We start from the raw sequence: 22,691 nt of genomic DNA, 5'->3' as shown, positions 1-22,691 counted from the left end.
GTGCCCCACATACTCCATGTTCAAGACCCATCTTAAACTGCATCTTAACACTTTAAGGACCGCCCACGTATATATACGTGTTTCGGTGCCATGCGTTGTGGACCAGAGCCCTGTATATAGCCGTGGCAAGTTGTTATTGTTTTATTCCATATTTATAACTATTAACATCCGCGATCGAGATGCATGACCTACCCACATATTTGATTTTCAAAATGCAATACCGGCCAGATCCGCTTAGGGGCGCCATCGCTCCACTGCAGTATCATTGAGGGTGATTGTAAAAAAAAAATCTTTTACAGTCTGTGGGCGGATCATATGAGCCTCGATTCCAAACGAAGACCCTCCATCTTTGATCCCGTTACCGAACGCATATTTCAGCCTGGAATAATGGGATTTATGATTAGCCAATGGACATATCGATCTACCAGAATCCGATGACTAATGAAGAAATGCTGCCGGCGATCACATGGCCTGACTGTAGGATACTATTACAGCTGGATTGGACATTGTTTTAAAACCTAACGTGATCGATCACTGACATTGGCTACCTGAACGCACACTATATTGCTAATCAATAATACTAATCGGCGTTCCCCGCCGCCCCCATTTCATCCATAGATGCTCTGCAATAGTCCGGATGCTACGCAGTTTGTTTTATTTCATTGGTATATATTCAGCAGAAATGGCGTTTGATATAACGGCGCCAACGTTTAGCCTATTATCTAGCTTCCTGGAAAAAAGACGAGACGAAAAGCGCGATAAACCTTATATTCACGACGCTATAAAATGACAACCAACCGATGGATTTTTATTTTCTTTAAGCCATTATGAAGGCACGGTTTATGCACTCAAGTGACAATGAGAATGGACAGATAGCAATACTATAAATGATATATATAGCTCTTAGAAAGTACATCGGTTTGTAAACAAACCTGTCCTCTGAGGCATAAATCGCCGCAAGACTGTGGTCGCCAAAGTGTTAAGGCAAACCAGAACTGTGATAATTTTTTATCCGATTTAGTTTATGTAACTTGTTTCTTGTTTTTATTGTTGTTTTTATCATCGATTGTCACAACGCTTTACCCTAAGCAGGCTATTTATTTATTGAAAGAGGTTTTCTGTCTCCTGGTGTAAATTAGCTCTTGCTACAACCCTGCATGTTTACATTTTGTATTTTGTACTTTATGTTCATTAACATGTGCTGTCCCTATCAAATAAACTATCAAATCAAACTACTGCTACAAAAGTAACAGTCACTTAACTTTAGCCCCTTTTATGCATACAATGCCTATGTTTTGGCTAGTGTTGCTCTTCTAGAAAAATAATCCTTTCAGGGTTGCTTATTGAAATACTGTACACCTCCAGTACAGAGTTTGCGTGTCAGGTAGACCATTGATTGACAGTCGATTCTGCCAATTACGTCACACCGCTTGCACTTCAGCCGTCCGGCGCTGCAGCTGGACCCTATTGCCCACCTCTGCTGTTGTGTGCGGCACAACGACACACTGCATCAACGTTATGATTAACAAAGCAAGGCATTCGTTTTGTTGCATTAACGTTATATTACTATTGCTATCGCTAAATCTAGGTGTTCTAAAATCTATTGCTATTGGTAATACTAGAATAAGTTACATGTCTCTGGAAACTCTCGCATATCGCAATGGCGGACTTTCAGGAAGTAAACAAGCAAAATGAGAGCTTCCGATTGGTCATTTGCTTTCTTTCCCATGAAACCAGTCACGTCACTCTACTGTGATTGGACCGTTGGCTTGAGTGCAATGTGGGATTTTTCCGGTTCGCACACACATATTTCTAGGGGCATATGCAAGCAATATGGTCGCACTGTAGAGCCCTGCATAGGGCTGTGGGAACATAGGCACGCTCCTGTTCTCCTTACATGTCCGCTGCTCTTGGCAGCCTGCAGTGCGTCTCCAGGCCCCTCCATGAAGATCTGACTCAGCACTGGTAGCAGGAAGGCAGCGGTCTTTCCAGAGCCTGAAACGCAATGGGGACACTTCATTATTGACATCTACTAAAATATGAAGACCAGGTTGCAAATATAAAACATGTCCAAACAACAACCCTGCTTACCGTCCCCATGGCGTCCGCCGATACTAAACAGACAAACTCAAGAGCCTTATAGTACGGTCCATCAATGCCATGGGGCCAGTAAGGATCTACATTTAGTACATTTACATTTAGTCATTTAGCTGACGCTTTTATCCAAAGCGACTTACAAGTTCTGTACGACAAGCCATCAGGAAGGGCACAACTCTATCAGCTGAGCAACAATGTTCATCAAAGTGTTGAGTGCTACAGTGTAGGTTAGTTTATTAGGACAAGTGCATGACAGTACGGTTAGTTAGGGTTAGATTTTTTTTTTTTTTTCACTACTACCGACTGCAAATGACCAGTAGCGGTGGGTGCAAGCAAGCGTGAACAGTCAGGAGAGGTCCTCACCAGTCTGGGCGCAAGCCATCAGGTCTCTCTTGGACTTGATGATGGGGATGGCGTACTTCTGGACCGGGGTGGGCCGAGTGTAGCGGCTCAGGTTAATGTTGGCCATGATGATCTCCCCCATGTCAACATCATGGAACTATGTCACAAGAGACACATCGTCAATACCACGATTCCAATGAGTCATTAACTTCGATCACAGACCATGACGTCTGGAATAGGACGTGTGGAAGGTAAGACTTACACTATCTATGTGAGGCGGAGAGTTGGCTCCAGTCGCCTCCACAGGAATGTCGTCATATTTCTCAAAGTTAATCCCAGTGTTGCTGCCAGCGAACAGCTCGCTGGAGGAGACAAGGGAGGGGTTTAGGGTTTAGAGTGACTTGAAAAGGGCTTCCAACATGGAGGCAAGACTGGTGGTTATGGTTTTATCTTACTTTTCCAGGCGCTCGTTGGGTGGGGTGGGCTTGGACCAATCCTCGTCATCTCTGGCGTCCTCCAGCCAGCGGCTGTTGCCTCCGCCTCCGCCGAAACCTCCGCGCTCATACCTACAACACAGGTAGGTGGTGTTACACAGGTGTCGCTACACAAACCACACAGGAGACCAGGGTATCTGCCGGTTTCAACACGTTACATTCAAGACCTTTTTAATACCAATTTCACAACCAGACAGCAAAATATAAAACAAAGGGACACTGAACTGGTGGCGGTTGTGCGCCAATAAAAAATTATCATGAGTTTGATACAAGCTCTCGCCAAACACACCAATCTCCCGGTAGCCACGCAAAAAAAACAACTACCATAATTTTCGGACTATAAGCCGCTGCTTCCCCCCCCATTTTTCGACCAGCTGGCGCTGGCTAACTAACGTGGCTATCGTTCTGTGAGCTAGCGTTGGTACCTGGCTGGCGCTGGCTAACTAACGTGGCTATCGTTCTGTGAGCTGGCGTTGGTACCTGGCTGGCGCTGGCTAACTAACGTGGCTATCGTTCTGTGAGCTGGCGTTGGTACCTGGCTGGCGCTGGCTAACTAACGTGGCTATCGTTCTGTGAGCTAGCGTTGGTACCTGGCTGGCGCTGGCTAACTAACGTGGCTATCGTTCTGTGAGCTAGCGTTGGTACCTGGCTGGCGCTGGCTAACTAACGTGGCTATCGTTCTGTGAGCTAGCGTTGGTACCTGGCTGGCGCTGGCTAACTAACGTGGCTATCGTTCTGTGAGCTAGCGTTGGTACCTGGCTGGCGCTGGCTAACTAACGTGGCTATCGTTCCGTGAGCTAGCATTGGTACCTGGTAGGCTTGGGCGGTATCCTTTTTTTCACACAGTTATACCTTTATGACATAATACCCCGGTGTACGGTATGACTTTCATTTATCAGCGGGGGGGGGGGGGGCAGGCAACCCGTGTTACCAAGTAAACAAATCATCGTCAGCTCTCAGAATGGTAGCCAGAAGCCTGCAGCGTTAGCGTTACTGCGTTAGCATCTAGCCTAGCCATGGCAGACTATTTGATTCGTTAAGGGCTAGAAATTGCCTGGGTTTTGGTCATATGCTCCCGAAATGCTCCCGTTGTTTGGCTACTTCTATGTGCAGTGAAAACTACTCGAATGCTTTATAACCCAGTCATTGATTTAGTTCAGGGTAATCCAAGATTAGCCGCAGAGCTAACGCCAGTTAACGTGAGCTAACGCTAGTTAATCAAGCTCAGTAGCTCACAGAGAGAGATAAACAGCCGACAGTACAGGACGGTACAAATACAATAAAAAGGCGGGTGGGGGCTGTTGTGTAAACCTTGTACTCTTTAGTTCACATAATAAGAGACGGATTATTTGCTTGCTCCACAACACGCATCAACTCTCGTCACAACGCTTTACGGTATTTTCACAGCACTGTCGCAACATTACCGTAAAACGTGAACACCGTTGTGACCCACTCGCTCCACTAGTGAGGACGCCTGGTCTCGCCCTCTGCTGCCGCGTGTGTGCACTACACTCAAAACTCCGTTTCAATGTAATAGAAGCTGAAGCGCATCTGTGATTTTGACGGTGACGGACGGTATTGATTTTCAATACAGTCGGGATTTCTAAATACCCTGGTATACCGTAATACCGCCCAAGCCTAGTACCTGGCTGGCGCTGGCTAACTGGCTATCGTTCTGTGAGCTAGCGTTGGTACCTAGCTGGTGCTGGCTAACTGGCTATCGTTCTGTGAGCTAGCGTTGGTACCTGGCTGGCGCTGGCTAACTAACGTGGCTATCGTTCTGTGAGCTAGCGTTGGTACCTAGCTGCCGCTGGCTAACTGGCTATCGTTCTGTGAGCTAGCGTTGGTACCTGGCTGGTGCTGGCTAACTTGCCATCGTTCTGTGAGATAGCGTTGGTACCTGGCTGGCGCTGGCTAACTAACGTGGCTATCGTTCTATGAGCTGGCGTTGGTACATGGCTGGCGCTGGCTAACTAACTAGCTAGCCATCGTTCTGTGAGCTGGCGTTGGTACCTGGCTGGCGCTAACTAACTAGCTATCGTTCTGTGAGCTGGCGTTAGTACCTGGCTGGCGCTGGCTAACTAACTAGCTGTCGTTCTGTGAGCTAGCGTTGGTACCTAGCTACAGTTACTGTTTAAACAAAAATGTTAATAAATGGGAGCTTCCTCAAACAGCCATATCTTTCCCGACAATCCCCTCTGTGCACGAACCCTTACATATGGTAAGGGTTAACGGAATATTTTCAGGTAATTAACATTACATATCTCTTGTCGTGGAATTAACACAACATTATGCATACTTTTGACAATAAATAAAATCAGAATTTGTTCTTACTTGCCTGTGTAAATAAAGGTTAAAAGTTTTTTTTTTTTTTTTTTAAACAGATACTTTCCGATATCACATTTTAATGCCAATATCGGTAGGCCGATAATATCGGACATCCCTACTTTTAAGGCCTTAAATTGAGAATGAATACTTTAATACCCCCGCAGATACCCTGCATACAGGAGATCAATAGTTGAAGTCTTCAAAATATGCTACTCAAGAGCGCACTCTCACCTGCCCCTGGAGCCTGTCCCGCGGTCATTGAAGAAGGCGGACTTGCCCCTGTCGGCGCGTCCGAAGCTGTTGTACGCTGCGTCCCGGGGTTGACCTCCCCAGCCAGCCTCTTTGTTTTCGAAACCGCCGCCAAAACCTAGAGCCGGAGCACACGGCAAGATGGGTTAGCAAGAGCCCCGTCCACAGTTTCACACGCTGGCAGGCAACATTTCCTTACCGATAGCGTAGCTTCGGCTTTCCCTTTCTCCAAGGATTACCTCAGCCGGGTTTGCCTTTGGTCTAAAACGTATCACCTAAGTGAAAAGTCCTAGAGTTATGAAGAATGATGGCTAGAGCTGCTGAAGGGAGGGAGGATCACTGGGACTAAACTACACTGTGCGTCTAAAACTATGTTGAGTCGCTACTTTTCTCTTTAATCTAAGGAACAATAGGTTGTCCCCACCTGCATTTTGCATTGGCTGATTAAACGTGCCTCCGCCCCTGTTACCACGGTAGCCGCCAGGCCCACCTCTATCATTGCGAGGGGGGGCTCCGCGACCGCCAAAGCCCCCATTCACGTGGTTGTCATGGTAACCATTCACAAATCCATTGCTGCATCCACCGTCCCATCCGGGTGGATCTATAGGGGGGGTGGAAAGAAGAGAGGATGAATGGGAGAGGGGTGTGTGTGAGAGGTAGGGTGCAGAGTAAGCTAAGTGAAGGAGGTAAAGGTAGGGGACAGAGTAACTAAGTGAAGGGGTAAAGGTAGGGGACAGAGTAGCTAAGTGAAGGGTGTAAAGGTAGGGTAGAGTAGCTAAGTGAAGGGGTAAAGGTAGAGTAGCTAAGTGAAGGGTGTAAAGATAGCTATGTGAAGGGTGTAAAGATAGGGTAGAGTAGGTAAGTGAAGGGTGTAAAGATAGGGTAGTGTAGCTAAGTTAAGGGTGTAAAGATAGCTACCCTAAGTGAAGGGGTAAAGATAGGGGAGTAGCTAAGTGAAGGGGGTAAAGACACCGATTCCTTCACAGCCCCAGGTCACTCCTGTTAGCTCAGCTAGTTATAATGGAGCTGGTCTACAAATACTAAAAACAATGCTTATTACACATAAAATGGGAGGGATGGGGGAGGAGTCTTCATTAATTGACAAAAAGCATTTTATGTCCTTCAACACTGGTCAAAGGGGTCTTAAAAAACATTTCCATACTATAAATGGGCATGTTCAATCCAACAGAACAAATGAAAATGAAAATAAAATTCTCATACGAGGATGGGTAGAATGAGAGGAGGGCAAGCTTACAAATCACAATAAATCCTGATCTTCCCAGACTTTTGAACATGGGTAAGGCAAAACACATCTTTTCCCAGAAGACCTAATGGAGCCACGCCTCTATCTGGGGGGGGGGGGGGGTTTACTGGCTGTGTCGTCCTTCCCAGCGATGGACACACTTTTCAGTGCCGGCTGGGGGAAGAGGCTGGGGGCAACAAGGGACAGTTCGCATCACGTGGTGAAGCTTGCTAGGTAGCACAGATCTAGGCTTAGATTGGCTCTGAACGCTGATGTTAAGAGGAGTGGACTGGATATGGAGGACACAAGGCTGACCTCAGATCTGTTAAGTAGGGTATTATACTTAAACCTGTGGGCCAACAGGTAAGTGCTTTCAGTGCAGTGCCCACTCCCGCGCACACACACACACACAAGGGGCAAAACTAGTAATGTTGGTTTGTAATGACACCAGCTCAGATGCTTTGGACCAGGCATTGGTTGGTGATGTGCTCAAACAGACCCACTCGCTGCCCTGTGCAAACATGGTTAGCCACGGCATGCAGCAGGGCCCGCAGGGGACTTCATTCCAAACAACATCAAGATACAATGACAAGAGGCAGCAACTCCAGCCTATCTGGTACAATTCAGAATCTATTAATGCACACTATGCTAACACCCCCCACCTCCCAACATAGAAATGTGTGGAGAATTGACCAGGCAATCACTTGCAAAGACATTAACATAAACCAGAAATCACACCACTATTATGGGCCACTGAGAAAGTTTGTGTATGAAATCGCCAGGAGCAATCCATAACAATAGATCAACTATTTCTGACATTATAATCACAGAAAAGTTTGTCTCGACAATGGCCACCTTCTTGGCCAGATCCAGCCATGCCTCAACTTTTAAATGATCTAATGGATGCATAAAAACAACCACTATGCAAAAGGATAAAGCTAACTTTGCCTTATTCAGAAGTATCCAAAAGCCGGCCAGTCCTGACAACGTCCTCCAAAAAAAGGAAATCCTTTTAATGCGCCATTTAGATACTTGAGAAACCCAGGGAGAAAAAGTGGAATGCAGTGCAGTCAGCTTTGATTTCCCAACTGTTACGAGGAACTGTCCAGAGGATAAAGAGCAGTAGTGGATAAACACGGGACACAAGTGGTAGGCTGGAGACACTGCCTCACTGTCATTAGTAAGACAGCCATACTAGTGATGCAGTGCAGAACCTTCAAAGCACCACTACCATGCATCACAAGCAACTACAATGCAAGCTTTGACAATCATTGCATTAGGCCACAATTCACACTGCTGTCTACAAGTGACCATCACAAAGCATATGCTAAATGCAGTGATTTAGGCCTGGCAGTTTGTGCTGGATAGTTCCGTAATATATGAAGGTGAAATCATGGCATGCATGTAGATCCAGGTATATACCACATCTGATTGGCCAGCCCCCACTGTAGGCGTGGTAAAAGGCAAGCTCCTGAGGGGCCAGTCTTGGGTAACCTAAGCAAAGGTAGGGAAGGAGGCTATAAAAACCCCCAAAGACTCTCACCAGGATTACTGGAAGCTGAAGTAAAGAGTGTTGAGGTTGACACTAATAGTTGTTTTTGCTGGTGCTCTGCCTGCCATGGATGTGGGTACTGCTTCGACAGAACTAGGATATTAGTTAAACACATACAATGAAAAATGCAGTCCTGTTACCAAATGTAAAATGATTTTATGATTCTCCCAGCACACACTGCAAATTATATCAAACGTCTAGCGCCTAGCTGCTTATTGAAAGCAGCCTTAATTAAAAGTCAGCACAAATAAATATTAAAAAAACATAAGCTTAATGGGCGGATGCTTACATCGCCCATTACCTTTAACCGTCTAAAGTGACTAGAAGCATCCCGGCAGAGAAGAGCACATCAATTAATCATGAACCCATGGCTAATCATTAGAATGATGTGTGTGGATGTAAACTGGCCCTCCCCCCGTCACAATGGCTTTGCTGGTGTGTAAATGGCTAGTTCATGCATCTGGGAATGCAGGTTGCCCTCAACAGACAGAGGGGACTTACAGAGGTTTACTGGTGCCACTGAATAACCATACTGTCTACCAGCGGAATAACCATTTCCTGCTGTGGAATAAGAAGAACAACAAGACGGGGGAAAACGTCAAGTGTGTAAAAGAAAAACACAAAAAGGCAAGCAGTACCATGACTCCTGAGATTAATTTAACAACGTGAGACTGATCCGTGATCTGTGAATTATTCAGCTTATCTAGATTTGAGGCCTTTAACACTATGCCGTCCGTCCACGTATTATACGTGTTTTGAAAAAGCGCGATGTGGACCAGAGCCACGAGTATATACGTGACGAGTTATTGTTTTATTCCATATTTATAACGGATCTTAGGTACCCGATCCACTACCAGCATCTTTTCACATATTTGATTTTCGAAACATGCAGTACCGGCCATTCCCCGCTTAGGGGCGCCATCGGTCCACTGCAGTATCAATGTGCATTTTTTTTAAATAAAAAGGTACAATTCTGTGGGCGGATCATAGTTCCTTGATCCCAGCCGAACATCCTCCATCTTGGATCAGTTTGGCGAGCGGTTTTTTCAACGTGGAATAATGGGATTTATGATTAGCCAATGTGCATATCGATCTACCAGAATCAGATGACTGGTGAGGAAATGCTGCCGGCGATCACATGGCCTGACGGTAGGATAATATTACCCCAAATTACAGCTGGATTGGACATTGTTTTATAACGTAACGTGATCGGTCAATGAAAATGCTATATTGAACGCACACTGTATTGGTAATCAATAATAGTAATCGGCGTTCCCCGCCGCCCCCATTTCATCCATAGATGCTCTGTAATAGTCCGGATGCTACGCAGTTTGTTTTATTTCATTCGTATATACACAGCAGAAATGGCGTTCGATATAACTGCGCCAACGTTTAGCCTATTATCTAGCTCCCGGGAAAAAAGACGAGACGAAAAGTGGGATAAACCTTATATTCACGACGCTATAAAATGACAACCAACCGATGAGATTTTTATTTTATTTTCTTTAAGCCATTATGAAGGCACGATTTATGCACTCAAGTGACAATGAGAATGGACAGATAGCAATACCATAAATGATATATAAAGCTCTTGGAAAGTACATTGGTTTGTTTACAATCCGCTGTCCTCTGAGGCCTAAATCCATAGGCCGCGCCGGTCGTCAGTGTTAAGAGGCTCTTGTTTCATGGACTCCCCGCTACTGGGGCTGTAATTGCGACACACGGCGACCACATGCTGGAAAAATCGGAAGTCCAAATCGGTTGCTGGTGTTCAAGTCAATTTGTGGGGTTCTTTCTGAGGGATTTGGGGTGCTTTTTCAATGTATGTGATGGATAGATTGGGGGAAGATGGTAGCATCTAACGGTGCCAGGTCAGAGAGGGCAGAAATGTGTTTGGCTTAGCAGAGGTTGGTTCAGAGCGAGTGAGCACCACACTGCCAGCGAGAGAATGTTTGTTGACATTCCATGTAGGGACATCTGAGATAAGAGCGAGTGTCTCCCAGAGCAGGAGGGAGAGAGGTTCATCTTAATGAAACGTGAAATGTGTGTAAAGGTTATTAACGCAGTTGTCATGACAACACGTCGCATGACAACCAGAAGGCGGGGCCGTCGTTGCGACGACGAACATCAATAAGTCGAACGGTGTTTCCGTGTGTAGGGCAGACTAAAATCTGACTGAGACTAAGAGGGAAGAAACCAGAAGAGACTCTCTCTCCTCTTGTCACGGAGGGGGGGGGGGGGGGGGGAGAAGAATGCCACATCATCTTTAGCTTCGGCTAACGCGAGGAGGGTTAGGCTAAAGACCAGGCCTGAACACTATTGGACTGAATAACAAAAGGACGATAGACGAACACACCGAAAGATCATTAGAATACTCTTCAAGGACGATACAATTTGATAACATCTGATAACATCTGATTATGAGGTTCTGTTTATAGCAATAAAACAACGCTTTTCCTCATAAGGTATTTCACGGTGTCGAAGTGTCGAATTCTTACGGAGGTGGAGAATTAGTATGGTTTATGGATTGCACTAACGGGGGAGATAAGGATCTTATCTGCCAGTATCGGAGACGTCAGAACCATTAAAATGACACAACGCAGAGGAATTGGATGGAGAGCCAAAACAGATGAAGACGTGATACTGGCCAGTTTGATCAGGATCTAACATTTCCTTTAGATCAGGGGTCGGCAACCATTGGCACGCAGTATCTTAACCAATGGCACACTAGCAAGTGTGTAAGAGAGGAACCTTTTTAGAAAATGTTGAAGTGTCCTGTCATCCCCATGCCGAGTTACCTCTTTCACAGCCTGTTATTTATGGTAGGTTGACTGATATATCAGGGATAGTTCAGGGTCAGAGCCAATCAGAAGGGTCAGTCTGTTTGCCGGACATTGAGTGTTAACCTCTTCCACCCGTGCGGTACCGGACCGCAAATGACATCACGTCATAAATCATTCTCTCTACTGTCTGACATAATTATCTTTTTTTTTTCAAATGTATTCAAGAGTAAACATCCTAACCATGTCACAACAGCAGTCAGTGTATATTTTCAGCAATACATTTGTTTACCAATAGGTTAAAGTATTATTAGTGAGATTTTAGTTTTAGAAATGTGTTGTATTTTTCACAGAGATCGGCCATTTTGAATTAGTGGCCGTCGCTGAATGATGATTGTAGTCATTATGAGAAGAGGACATCCAGAGCTCTCAATGAGCGTTGGAATTTCGAAAAACTATACTGCTCAACGGATTCTAGCTTCCTGCAAGCAAATTACGTGTATGAATTTTCTTAATTTCTCTTATTTCTCTGGATTATATACCACAAAACTGAACGTTATTGGCATATATTGGAGCGCAGTTAGTTTGTCTCCCCTATTGTGAACATTTAGCAACCATCCGTGTTGAAATCAGTTTCAAAATGGCGAAGCCGTTCTTCATGCACGCCTGGTGATATTGAACTCGGCCATTTGAAAGAGAAGACCCAATAGATATCCATAGATGTGCGAGTTGGCTATAATAAGGTAATTTACAGGCCTCATTTATAGGCCTCATATTCTGTAATAATATTTCAAATTGCATGGGTCCCGATGGCAGAATTCAGTACTGCATCTACAAAACCTTCCGTTTAATCATCTTCCCTTTATTAATTTCCTTAGATTTGTTGTACACGTGATCTCAAGAAGGTACTGAACGAGCTCAGTGGCAGTTTTTCTGGTCATTTTTAGCATGGTGTTATTCACTGTCAAAGAAAAATCATAATTCATACTCCTTTGTTTCATCACAATTTAAGCAAGCCTAGTAATAGACAATATTTCTGACATACCGTAATTCCTCTAATAGTAACCCCGGCTTGTATTTGTTTCAACTGTAGCGGATACCAGGCTTGTATTAGGAGGAGGCATGTATAAGAGAGAGGCCTATATTTCTAATTTTCAAACAGATCATAATGAATAAATCAACATTTTGTGTCAGTTTGAACCCAGTAAAATGTACTGGGTTCATTTATTGAAACCAAGTACTGTATGAAATACGGTAGTAAACAGTGCAATTACAGGTGGTAAAAAAAAGTTAAATAAAGTAAAATAGTGCAATCACAATACTGGTATAATAATAATAACTTCGTTTTATACAATTCTGAGGTAGGCTTACTCTCTTGGTAAACATTAACACCATACCATTATATGGTATTTACTGCACAGCCAGGCCAGCATATAACAACAATAACAAAATATATTGCCTATGGTAAATCCGTTGAGGGAAATACCGTAATTCCTCTAATATACATGAAAGCCGGCTTGTATTAGGAGGCCGGCTTATAATTGCTTAACTCAACAGCGCACCCGGTCATTAATAGAGTCCCGTTTTTAATTGAATACCGGTTACTATTAGAGGAATTACGGTACATTCACTGCGGTCCATAGATGTCCCTAGATACCAAGAACATGCAAATGGACCTTGTAGAAGTGGAGCAATATTCCATTTACTTATGTATTTTAGGCAGATTCAGAAAATAGGGCCCCCGGGCTTAAGAGGTTAAACGCCATTTTGTGACCAAACATGAGAAATCCTTTAAAGTTGATGCAGACAAGGCTGAATGTGTCGAGGTATGGCAAGCATCTCATAAAAGGTGACGGCATTCTTGTATAGCGCTCTTATATAATTATGAGAAAATGTTATTAAAACTATTGCTATGTGCACGTTGTCTATATGGATGGAATATAATTACAGATCCCTTGGAGATTTACATTTTAAAATGGCACTTTGAATCAAAAAGGTAGCGGACCCCTGCTTTAGAAAATCCCCTTAGTCAGTACAGCCACCTAGCGTGTCTCTTCTAGCCAACGTCACTTGCTATTCTGGAATCCATTCTGCAGCTGGGCCACGCTATTTGGTCACCCGTCATATGTCTTAACCTGCAATAACCATTTCCCAGAAAGAGAGGGGGGAGAGGAGTGGCAAACAGAAGAACAGGATCTCCTGATGACTTAAAAAGGCAAGGAAATCAAATCCAAAACGAATTTTGAAATAAATATGCCCCATTTTCCGGCCTTTAATTGTGATCAGACGGGGTACAAGGCTGTGGCTGGTTTTACTGTAAGCAGCAGCTGTCCTCGTTTAACTGTGCTAAAATCCATTTCAGGGACTTTACTTTTCGCGTTACCAAGAAAATGTACGTTCTCCCCCTTCAGTTGACTTTGGCACCCCGAGGAGTTGAAATGTAACAGAATCTAAGGGTATGGGAAAGAAAGCTCAAACGATGTGCGGAGTTAAGTTACCGTTACGTTGTTGTAACAGACGGTAGAGGTCAAGGTGTCAAACACTGAATAAAGAATATCAAGTACTGTCTGGGAACTGGTTCGTCAGAAATATATGCCCTATATTTGATCTAAGAACAATCTAGTGCTATTAAGAAAATAGAACAGAAAGACAGAAGAGAGCCCATGATGTGGTGACAATCTGATTGTGGCTCTCTGGGTGAGAGATGACGCTCTGGGTGAGAGAGATGACGCTCTCTGGGTGAGAGAGATGACGCTCTACGGGTGAGAGAGATGACGCTCTACGGGTGAGAGAGATGACGCTCTACGGGTGAGAGAGATGAAGCTCTACGGGTGAGAGAGATGAAGCTCTACGGGTGAGAGAGATGAAGCTCTACGGGTGTGAGAGATGAAGGATGAAGCTCTCTGGGTGTGAGAGATGACGCTCTGGGTGTGCGATGAAGCTCTGGGTGTGAGAGATGAAGCTTCATCTCTGGGTGAGAGAGATGAAGCTCTCCGGGTGAGAGAGATGAAGCTCTCCGGGTGAGAGAGATGAAGCTCTCCGGGTGAGAGATGAAGCTGAAGCTCTCCGGGTGAGAGATGAAGCTCTCCGGGTGAGAGAAATTAAGCTCTCCGGGTGTGAGAGATGAGGCTCTGGGTGTGCGATGAAGCTCTGGGTGTGAGAGATGAAGCTTCATCTCTGGGTGAGAGATGAAGCTCTCCGGGTGAGAGAGATGAAGCTCTCCGGGTGAGAGAGATGAAGCTCTCCGGGTGAGAGAGATGAAGCTCTCCGGGTGAGAGAGATGAAGCTCTCCGGGTGAGAGATGAAGCTGAAGCTCTCCGGGTGAGAGATGAAGCTCTCCGGGTGAGAGAAATTAAGCTCTCCGGGTGAGAGAAATTAAGCTCTCTGGGTGTGAGAGATGCAGCTTGCTCTCTGGGTGCGAGATGCAGCTTCATCTCTGGGTGCGAGATGCAGCTTCATATCTGGGTGCGAGATGCAGCTTCATCTCTGGGTGCGAGATGCAGCTTCATCTCTGGGTGCGAGATGCAGCTTCATCTCTGGGTAAGAGATGACGCTCTGTGGGTGAGAGCGATGACGCTCTGTGGGTGAGAGAGATGACGCTCTGTGGGTGAGAGATGACGCTCTGTGGGTGAGAGAGATGACGCTCTGTGGGTGAGAGAGATGACGCTCTGTGGGTGAGAGAGATGACGCTCTGTGGGTGAGAGAGATGACGCTCTGTGGGTGAGAGATGACGCTCTGTGGGTGAGAGATGAAGCTCTGTGGGTGAGAGAGATGACGCTCTGTGGGTGAGAGAGATGACGCTCTCTGGGTGAGAGAGATGACGCTCTCTGGGTGAGAGAGATGACGCTCTCTGGGAGAGAGATGACGCTCTCTGGGAGAGAGATGGCGCTCTCTGGGAGAGAGAGATGGCGCTCTCTGGGAGAGAGATGACGCTCTCTGGGAGAGAGAGATGACGCTCTCTGGGAGAGAGAGATGACGCTCTGTGGGAGAGAGAGATGATGCTCTCTGGGTGAGAGATGAAGCAGTGTGTGAGATGATGCTCACCATTTTTGGAAACCTCTTTGTTCCTCAAGTGAGGTGGAATGTAACGTCCTGAAAAAAAGAGAAAAAAAACAATGTCACAGGGGATCACATTAACACTTTCCGTGCCACTCACGAGATATCTCGTGTTTTTTATAGGTGGTTGAAAGCCACTCACGAGATTTCTCGGATTTTTTTTTTAGCGATCTGAAATCATATTGCATCACCCGAGCCTACCCGAGTATAGCCGAGCGGCGCCGGCGATCATTGTGGAAAAAAGCGCCCCCTGTCGTCTCCCAGATGACATAAGTGATTTTGGAATGGACTCAATGAAAATGAAGGGGAAAAAAATCCGGTACTCCACATTTTCCAGTCCACTGATCCAGCCGGGGTTACCACAGTTCATTCTGGAACCTCAGATCCCCGCTGATCATGGAGTTCTACTGTATCGCGTTGGATCCATACACGTATCGATTTTTTCGAATGGTGATCAGGAATTGGAATATACCAGTTGGATACCATCTGATTGATGTCAGGTAAGGACTCTATGTTAGGATAATCAGAGTAAGTTTGATGAAGTTATAAGCTGTTTTGTGAAATGTCTTCTTTCGGTTTCACTGTAAAAGTCCATGAGGAAATCAACGGGACGATTATCCGTGCGCGGCTCAAATGTGCTTGCGTGCACGTATAATATTGATCATCTAGCGTTTATTTGAAAACGATTCATAAAAAGGCAGACGAATATCAACGTCGTGGAATATTCCAGTAAAAGGCGATTTTCATAGAATGCTCCAGAATGGGCTGTTTTTTATCTGAAAACGGGTGCTTTTCTAAATGCTCTGAAACGGAAATGCCGCGATAAAAAAACAATCTGCCTTGACAGCACTGACTGGAAAATAGTCTTTGATAATGCGATGGGCAGATTAGACACATAGCCATAATTTAAAACATAGATTAGGCGATATTAACGTTAACATTGGCGCCGATGGTGGCATTCAGCCGGTAAAAAGGAAAACCCGGCGTGGCGTTCAAAGTGTTAAGCATCCCCAAATTTTTTTCACTGCCAATAATAAACGCAAGTATCAGCCGCTATAGAGTACCGATCCATTACCTCACTGAGCAGATCAGTTTAGGGTCATTGAACAAATATGACTATGACCAGGGCTGCACAGAGCTTTGTATGCATTACATATATACAAAGCTATATAACAAATTGCAGCAGATTGAGGGTCAAGTCAAAACTCGTCCTAACTAATTATTGCAAGTTGCATTGTGTTTTCAAAGGGATCAACAGAAAGCTCAAAGAGTCTCTATAAAGGCTGGTGTGGTGAAAACACAAGCTTCTGCTGAAATACAGTATAAAAGTACTCAATTCTCTGCAAAGTCTCCTTTCAAATTGGTAATGGCGCCTACTTATGGTCATTTTCTGGGATGGCTCAGAGAGCGCTCTGTGCTGCCACCACTGGTCGCCAATAAAACACATTACCATTGCTGTTAACCTGTCGTGTAAAGGTGCTGATCTTATTGGCAACCAGTGGTGGCAGCACAGAACATTAGTCAACTGGAGGATTTGAAAGGAGCCTTAGGAGAGAAAGGGGTAATTTTCTACTGTATTTCAGCAGCAGCTTGTGTCTTCACCCCACTGGTCTTTGTAGACTGAGCTTTATATTGATCCCTTGCGAAGTTGCGATTATTAGTTAGGATGAGTCCCGACTTAACCCCCAGAATCTGCGACAGTTTGTTATAGAGCTCTGTATACATGTAATGCACACAAAGCTCATCAATAGAGCTAAGATTTACCATGCTCCCATGTGCCTAAGCTAGCTTCACCACCAGTAGTGGGTTCGATACATCCCTTATTTTTATTGAAACAAAGAAGCAGTAATCACAGAACAGAATTTAGATTGTACTATTCCAATGCTCTTGTGCTCCCGTGTCCGGGCAAAAACCTTGCATCTCCAAATGGGTAAACATTTCAGGAAGTAAGAAAAAAATATCTAACATGTAGTTATGTCATTTTGTTAGGTTTAATAGGTTTCGTGATTCTTGGGGTCACAATTTACTGACAAGGTAATCAGACAGCAGCGATGGACAATGGTCTCCATAAGCAGGAAAGCATCACGTCATCAGAAGACACTTTTTTGGAATAGATCCATGAAGTAGTGACCGAAGTTTGTTGGCTCAGAATTTTTTTATTTGTATAAATAAATGTATTTATATGTAGGGCTTGCAGCTCTAAATCAGAAATATACATGACAGTAAAATCACCATAGCACTGTCATGTCCTAGGAGTAGTCCCATTCATTCACAGTCTATGGAGCAGCTCCAGGATGTGTCTCTTGGTGACATCACTAGTTTTGTTTCTCTTGTGCTCGGCTTAAGGAGACACCTATTCAAATTCACAAATTGAAACTGAGCTGTGTGATATAGAAATAACTGATGTGACTTCTACTTTGTAGTGAATTTTCCTTATGGGTAAAAAAAGTTGTGGAATTTAGTCAAGGGCATTTGTACTACATCATATATCAGCAAAAGTACTGTATGTCCAATAAATACTTACTGCCAGTGCCTCCGCCTTGTCCGTCATTCAAGTCCAGGCCAGCAAGCTAGAACGTATGTAAAAAAATATATAATTTTAAAACTGCTCAAGAACGCTTCACATAAAAACGCTTTAAAACACATGTGGAAGTATGTGACGGGAAACGGGCTCTTGTGGAAAACCTAATTTGTTAATGGTTGGGTTGGACGGATGGGTTAACCCTGTCAGATGTGAGATTAGACGTTTGAGAACGTAACATTATAATCATGGTCGTATGTACTGTACCATTGTGACAGCAATAGGGTGGTAGAATTGAAGAATTCTCAGAAAGAATTGAAGGCCTTGTTTATTTTTTTAGCTAGGCCTAAACCTGAAAGTGGCAATATCATTGACAATATAGTCTTGACAATAAATACCACAAGCACGTCTATGATTGTGACATGTTTAATTATACTACATGGCACCTACATTATTTTTACCGTAGCTACTAAATCCGACAAGGCAGAGACTCTATACTGTAGTTAAGTACCGGGACTAGAACGTTAACCTACCTAACGTTATCGACACTTGGTACAAAGACCATCATCAAGCTAAAACACCAGATCAGATAATAACCGACAAAAATATAAACACACAAGGCACGTTCATCTTGCAAATAAAAACGAACATGAATAATAACCAAACAGATTTGAGACGACTACCGTTGAGCTAAAAAAAAGCTCGGTCGACGTTTTTTTTCTTCCTGCGCCACGTTTCACGTCGGAAAGGCCTCCAACATACCGGCCGGTGTTCCGTTAACACGGCAGCTGCTCTATTCTCTGCCTAATGCTATTATAATACCAGATAATAAAAAAAAACACATACGTTGTAAACGTTACACGAACTTGTCGTTTTTATTAGATACGGTAGAGTTTGACGGTCAAATTCCTTGGTAACGACGCCAGGCGCTCCGCCATCACGGTCTCCTCTCCACCATTTTAGCAGCCGCGGCCCGGAGCTAACGTTAGCTAACGACGCTAGCTTAGCTTAGCCCGACGACACGAAGTTAGCCGAGCTAGCTAGCATGTCGACCGTTCGCCGAATTATTATACGTTGATGACACTACTTCAAATCACAATAAAGCAAATGGTAAAATAACGTAAGGTTAAACTCTTACCTGCTGATCTAGACCGTGTGGATTATCGACGACCACATGACTCATAACTAAAGAGAAGAGTGGGGGATTATTTCTGAAGAGAAAGGATTTTCTTTTGTTAGCACTAGCCGGAGCTTTTTCCCCACGAAACACGACTTCCAGTCAACGATTATCTGGTCAAAGTTAATTATTAATATGTACTTATTAATAAATAAATTAAACAAATATAGTTGTTACTACAAATAAATGTTCCTTTAGGGTTTCTCAAATGAAGGATTTTCTCTTGAGCCGATACAGAAACCCCCCTCTGGCAGGCTTGACCGAGGTGGAATGGGAGACGGAACGCTCGGGTACCGCGAGATATCACCACACTAAACACCAGACCTCGCGAGGTTCTGCTCCCTCCCTCTCGGATTTGCTGCTGGGCTCAGAAGCGAGAGAAAAAAACGCAGGGCCTTTGTAGTTATTATGCATATGAAATTAATCATTGTGTTTTGGGTAATCCTCTGTACATGACGACTGATAGTGGTAATTTTCCACTAAAAGCATGTCTCATTTTTAAAAGGAGATTAGGATGCAGAACAGAATCCCCAACTCTGAATTCGTTCAAAATGCTAATACCCAGGGTAGGAAGATTTTGTTACATGTTGACAGAGTATATACTATACATATGTATACACACACACACACTGAATTTAATTGAAAATAGGACACACACACACAGAGAGAGAGAGACACACACAGACACACGCACATAAAAAAAAACATCAAAACGTATCTTGTTACAAATTATAAATACTCCTTGAACAAATATATCAAAATAATGTATTTTGAAACAGAGATTTTTGAACATCCATGAACACAATTGAAGAAATTTTTTTAAATGTTTAACTCCTTTTAGAGGCATGACATTAACTATATAGATTGTTTTTGTGCAAAGCACCGTTTTCCACATTCCCCTAGAGAGGGAGAGCATATCTCTACTTCCCTGCAATCTGTTGTGTGATGTCAATATAATATTTATTTGTTACGGGTATAAAATACATCAGGAGGGAATAAAAAACAAGGGTCAGGTATGAGACCATAAAGTTGTGTGTAAACTAGTAAATTACTATATACATTTTTGTGTACTTTTCTTCTTCCTTCCAACATGGCTGAGTAGATGATATTACTTCAACAGAACATCCTGTACGATCTTCCCTTTCAGTCTGACCGGTGAATAACTACATATTCCACTAGTCTGAGAACAATCTGACTGGTGAATAACTCTACATATTCCACTGGTCTGAGAACAGTGGGACTGTTGAATAACTCATATTCCACTGTTTGAGAAAAGTCTAATTAACTATATTCCATTGGTCTGAGAACAGTCTGACTATAGTGAATAAGGCTACATATTCCACTGGTCTGAGAACAGTCTGACCTGTGAATAACTATATATTCTGCTGGTCTGAAAGCTTATGATATAGGCTACTAACAATGTGATCAGTTTCTTATTTTCTAACTGAATACCAGTATTTATTGTCATTAGTATAATATGACAGCATCCTAAGTGTCCCAGTGCCCCCCCCCCTATTTTGAGGACATATTTTTGTATTTTATGAATATAAAAATACTGTCCTCAGAAGAAATTACACTTTTGATGGCTGCAAAATAAAAATGAAAAAATACATAAATATGTATTTCAGGGCGGCTGGGTGGCGCAGCGGACACCGGGTTCGAATCCGGCTGTCGGCGTTGCCTCCGGCTTGGGCCGGCCGTCATACTAACTCAATTGGCAGAGTTAGCGGGTGGGAAGTCGATGGGTGGTAATCTGGACGTTGTGGACAGCGACTCCTACAGGTCGGTTGGGGACGCCTGCACAGCAGAGACAGGAAATGGCAGGGGTAGTGTGAGCCTCCCACACGTTACACCTCGCCAATGAGAGTCCGCGCTGGCAGGTGAAAAGATGTGACAGGCTGCCTCCTCGTGTATCGGAGGGGACACGTGATGCAAGGCTTCAATCCTCCCTACAACCGGCCAGTGGGGGGCATATGCGAGCAACGTTCAAGACAGGGGAGGGGAGAATTGGCACAGCGAAATTGGGATGGGAGAAAAAATAGAAAAAGTGGATCAAAAAATATATATATGTATTTGATATACTGCCATTTATGTGTGTGTACACACACACACACACACACCATTGTTATTATTCCTATTTCCCCTAAGTGTATACATACTCAAGGTTGTTCAAAACTGGACAGGACATCTGGGTGGCTGATAGCTTAATTATATGGTTCCTAATGCCCCTTGTAAAGCCAAGCTAGCCTATACACAATGCTTTTCTCTGTCCAGGACAAGGTTACTGCCCATCCGTCAACCCCCCGTTCCCACCCCCTTCCCTCCCTCTCTCATCCCCCCACACACTCTCGTTCTCTCTCCCCCCATCCTCCCTGGCTGTGCCTACCTACCCTCTGGGCTACAACCCCCTATGTTTATTATTTCTTGTTCTGTAGGCCACGCATATGAAACTAGTCCAGTGAGCCTTCAGGGGGCGGGCTAAGGAGACCATATGTCGTGGGGATCAGGTGCATCCAAGGTAATCGGCTATATGGATGGGGCAGGAGGTCTACTTGGAGTTGGGAGAGATTTCAGAAATGACAGCCAGTGAGGCTTATGCGCGGAAAATGATCTCTGAGCTCCAGCCTGGATAGTCAACTGGAGTGAATGAATGAATGAATGAATGAAAACTTTATTTAACAGATTGCAGAATGGGTACAATACAGTACGGCTCAATACATACAATTGTTAAGGGGATGCAGACCTGAGAAAGACGTTTGTCTTGTTTCCATCAGGGTCCCCCATTTTCAATTCATATAGACATATATGACATACATGACATACAGATAGTCAGTACTGCTACATCTATACATTTATGACATACCAGATTTGCAAATACAGTACTGTTTGTGGTACAGAAGGAGTCAAGAAAAGGGAGTATATACATTTGACGTAGAAACTGTACATTGGAGGAGGTTGGGTGGGGGGGGTTGGGTACATTGGGATATTGACAACCATACTGGGTAATTTACATTGGAGGTGGTTGGGGGGGGGGGGGGGGGGGGCGGGGGGCACACTGTATAAACAAGTAACACTGTACATTGAGGGGGGGGGGGAGGAGACACTGTACAAACAAACACAATTGTACATTGAACTATTGACAAAACCATACTAGGTAAATGACTGTACATTGGAGGGGGTTGGGTTAGGATATTTACAGGGGCCAGTGTTGAATTGCAGTCTCCCGTAGGTGTCCCTTGAGAGAGGTTTTGAAAGTGGGTAGTGATCCACATTCCTTTACAGCTTTGGGTAGGGCGTTCCACATTGATGTGGCATAATTGCGAAACGTGTTTAGTCCCTTATTTGAGCCGAATCTGGGTTTAACATGATTTGTGGAGCTCCCTCTGGTGTTGTGATCGTGGTATTCACTGACCTTTGGGAAGTATTTTGACATGTACATGGGTACCTTGGTCGTGTAGTGTATCTTGTAGACCAGGCCCATTGCAAGTTGTTGTACTCTGTCGTCTACTCTAAGCCATCCTAGGTTGTCAAAGTGGGCAGGGGTGAGGTGGGTTCTAGGAGTAAGGTCAAGCAGTAGTCTGACCAGTTTGTTTTGAGATGTTTGTAATTTTGTTTTTAGCGCCTTTGAGGTGCTTTGGTACCATGAGGTGCAAGCATAGTCGTAGTACCCCTGAATGAGTGCTCCTGCCAGAGTCTTCAGGGTGTTCTTGTTTACCAGAGAGGAGATCCGGTACAAGAATCGAGTTCGTTGGTTGACTTTTTTTATTACATTGGATGCCATTTTGTCACAGGAGAGATTAGCCTCTAGGATGGAACCCAGGTAGGTAATTTCATCTTTCCTTGTGACAATAT

The 22,691-nt window shown here is 44.2% G+C and overlaps 1 protein-coding gene across 3 annotated transcripts in view; it reads right to left on the bottom strand.

The window, feature by feature from the left end:
- ddx3xa (DEAD-box helicase 3 X-linked a) overlaps window positions 1-19,108 on the bottom strand; it is a 40,297-nt gene extending 21,189 nt beyond the window's left edge. For 2 of the 3 annotated variants that reach the window (XM_084310763.1, XM_084310764.1), the window contains exons 1-8: window positions 18,801-19,108; window positions 17,666-17,711; window positions 15,130-15,177; window positions 5,493-5,628; window positions 2,895-3,005; window positions 2,702-2,801; window positions 2,461-2,596; window positions 1,898-1,995 (exon numbers count right to left, since the gene is read on the bottom strand). In XM_084310763.1, coding sequence (XP_084166889.1) covers window positions 1,898-1,995; window positions 2,461-2,596; window positions 2,702-2,801; window positions 2,895-3,005; window positions 5,493-5,628; window positions 15,130-15,177; window positions 17,666-17,711; window positions 18,801-18,845 — 720 coding nt within the window. In that variant the 5' untranslated portion in view covers window positions 18,846-19,108. Of the gene's footprint in view, window positions 1-1,897; window positions 1,996-2,460; window positions 2,597-2,701; window positions 2,802-2,894; window positions 3,006-5,492; window positions 5,629-5,934; window positions 6,112-8,806; window positions 8,864-15,129; window positions 15,178-17,665; window positions 17,712-18,800 lie in introns of all 3 variants that reach the window. The other variant, XM_084310765.1, reaches the window with a different exon arrangement.
- Between the last annotated feature and the right edge of the window lie 3,583 nt (window positions 19,109-22,691).

This window comes from Notolepis coatsorum (assembly GCF_963971535.1).
Source record: "Notolepis coatsorum genome assembly, chromosome: 3".
Lineage (NCBI taxonomy): Eukaryota > Metazoa > Chordata > Actinopteri > Aulopiformes > Paralepididae > Notolepis > Notolepis coatsorum.
Note: the sequence above shows the minus strand (reverse complement) of the source record. Positions and strands in the feature narration are given on the sequence as shown.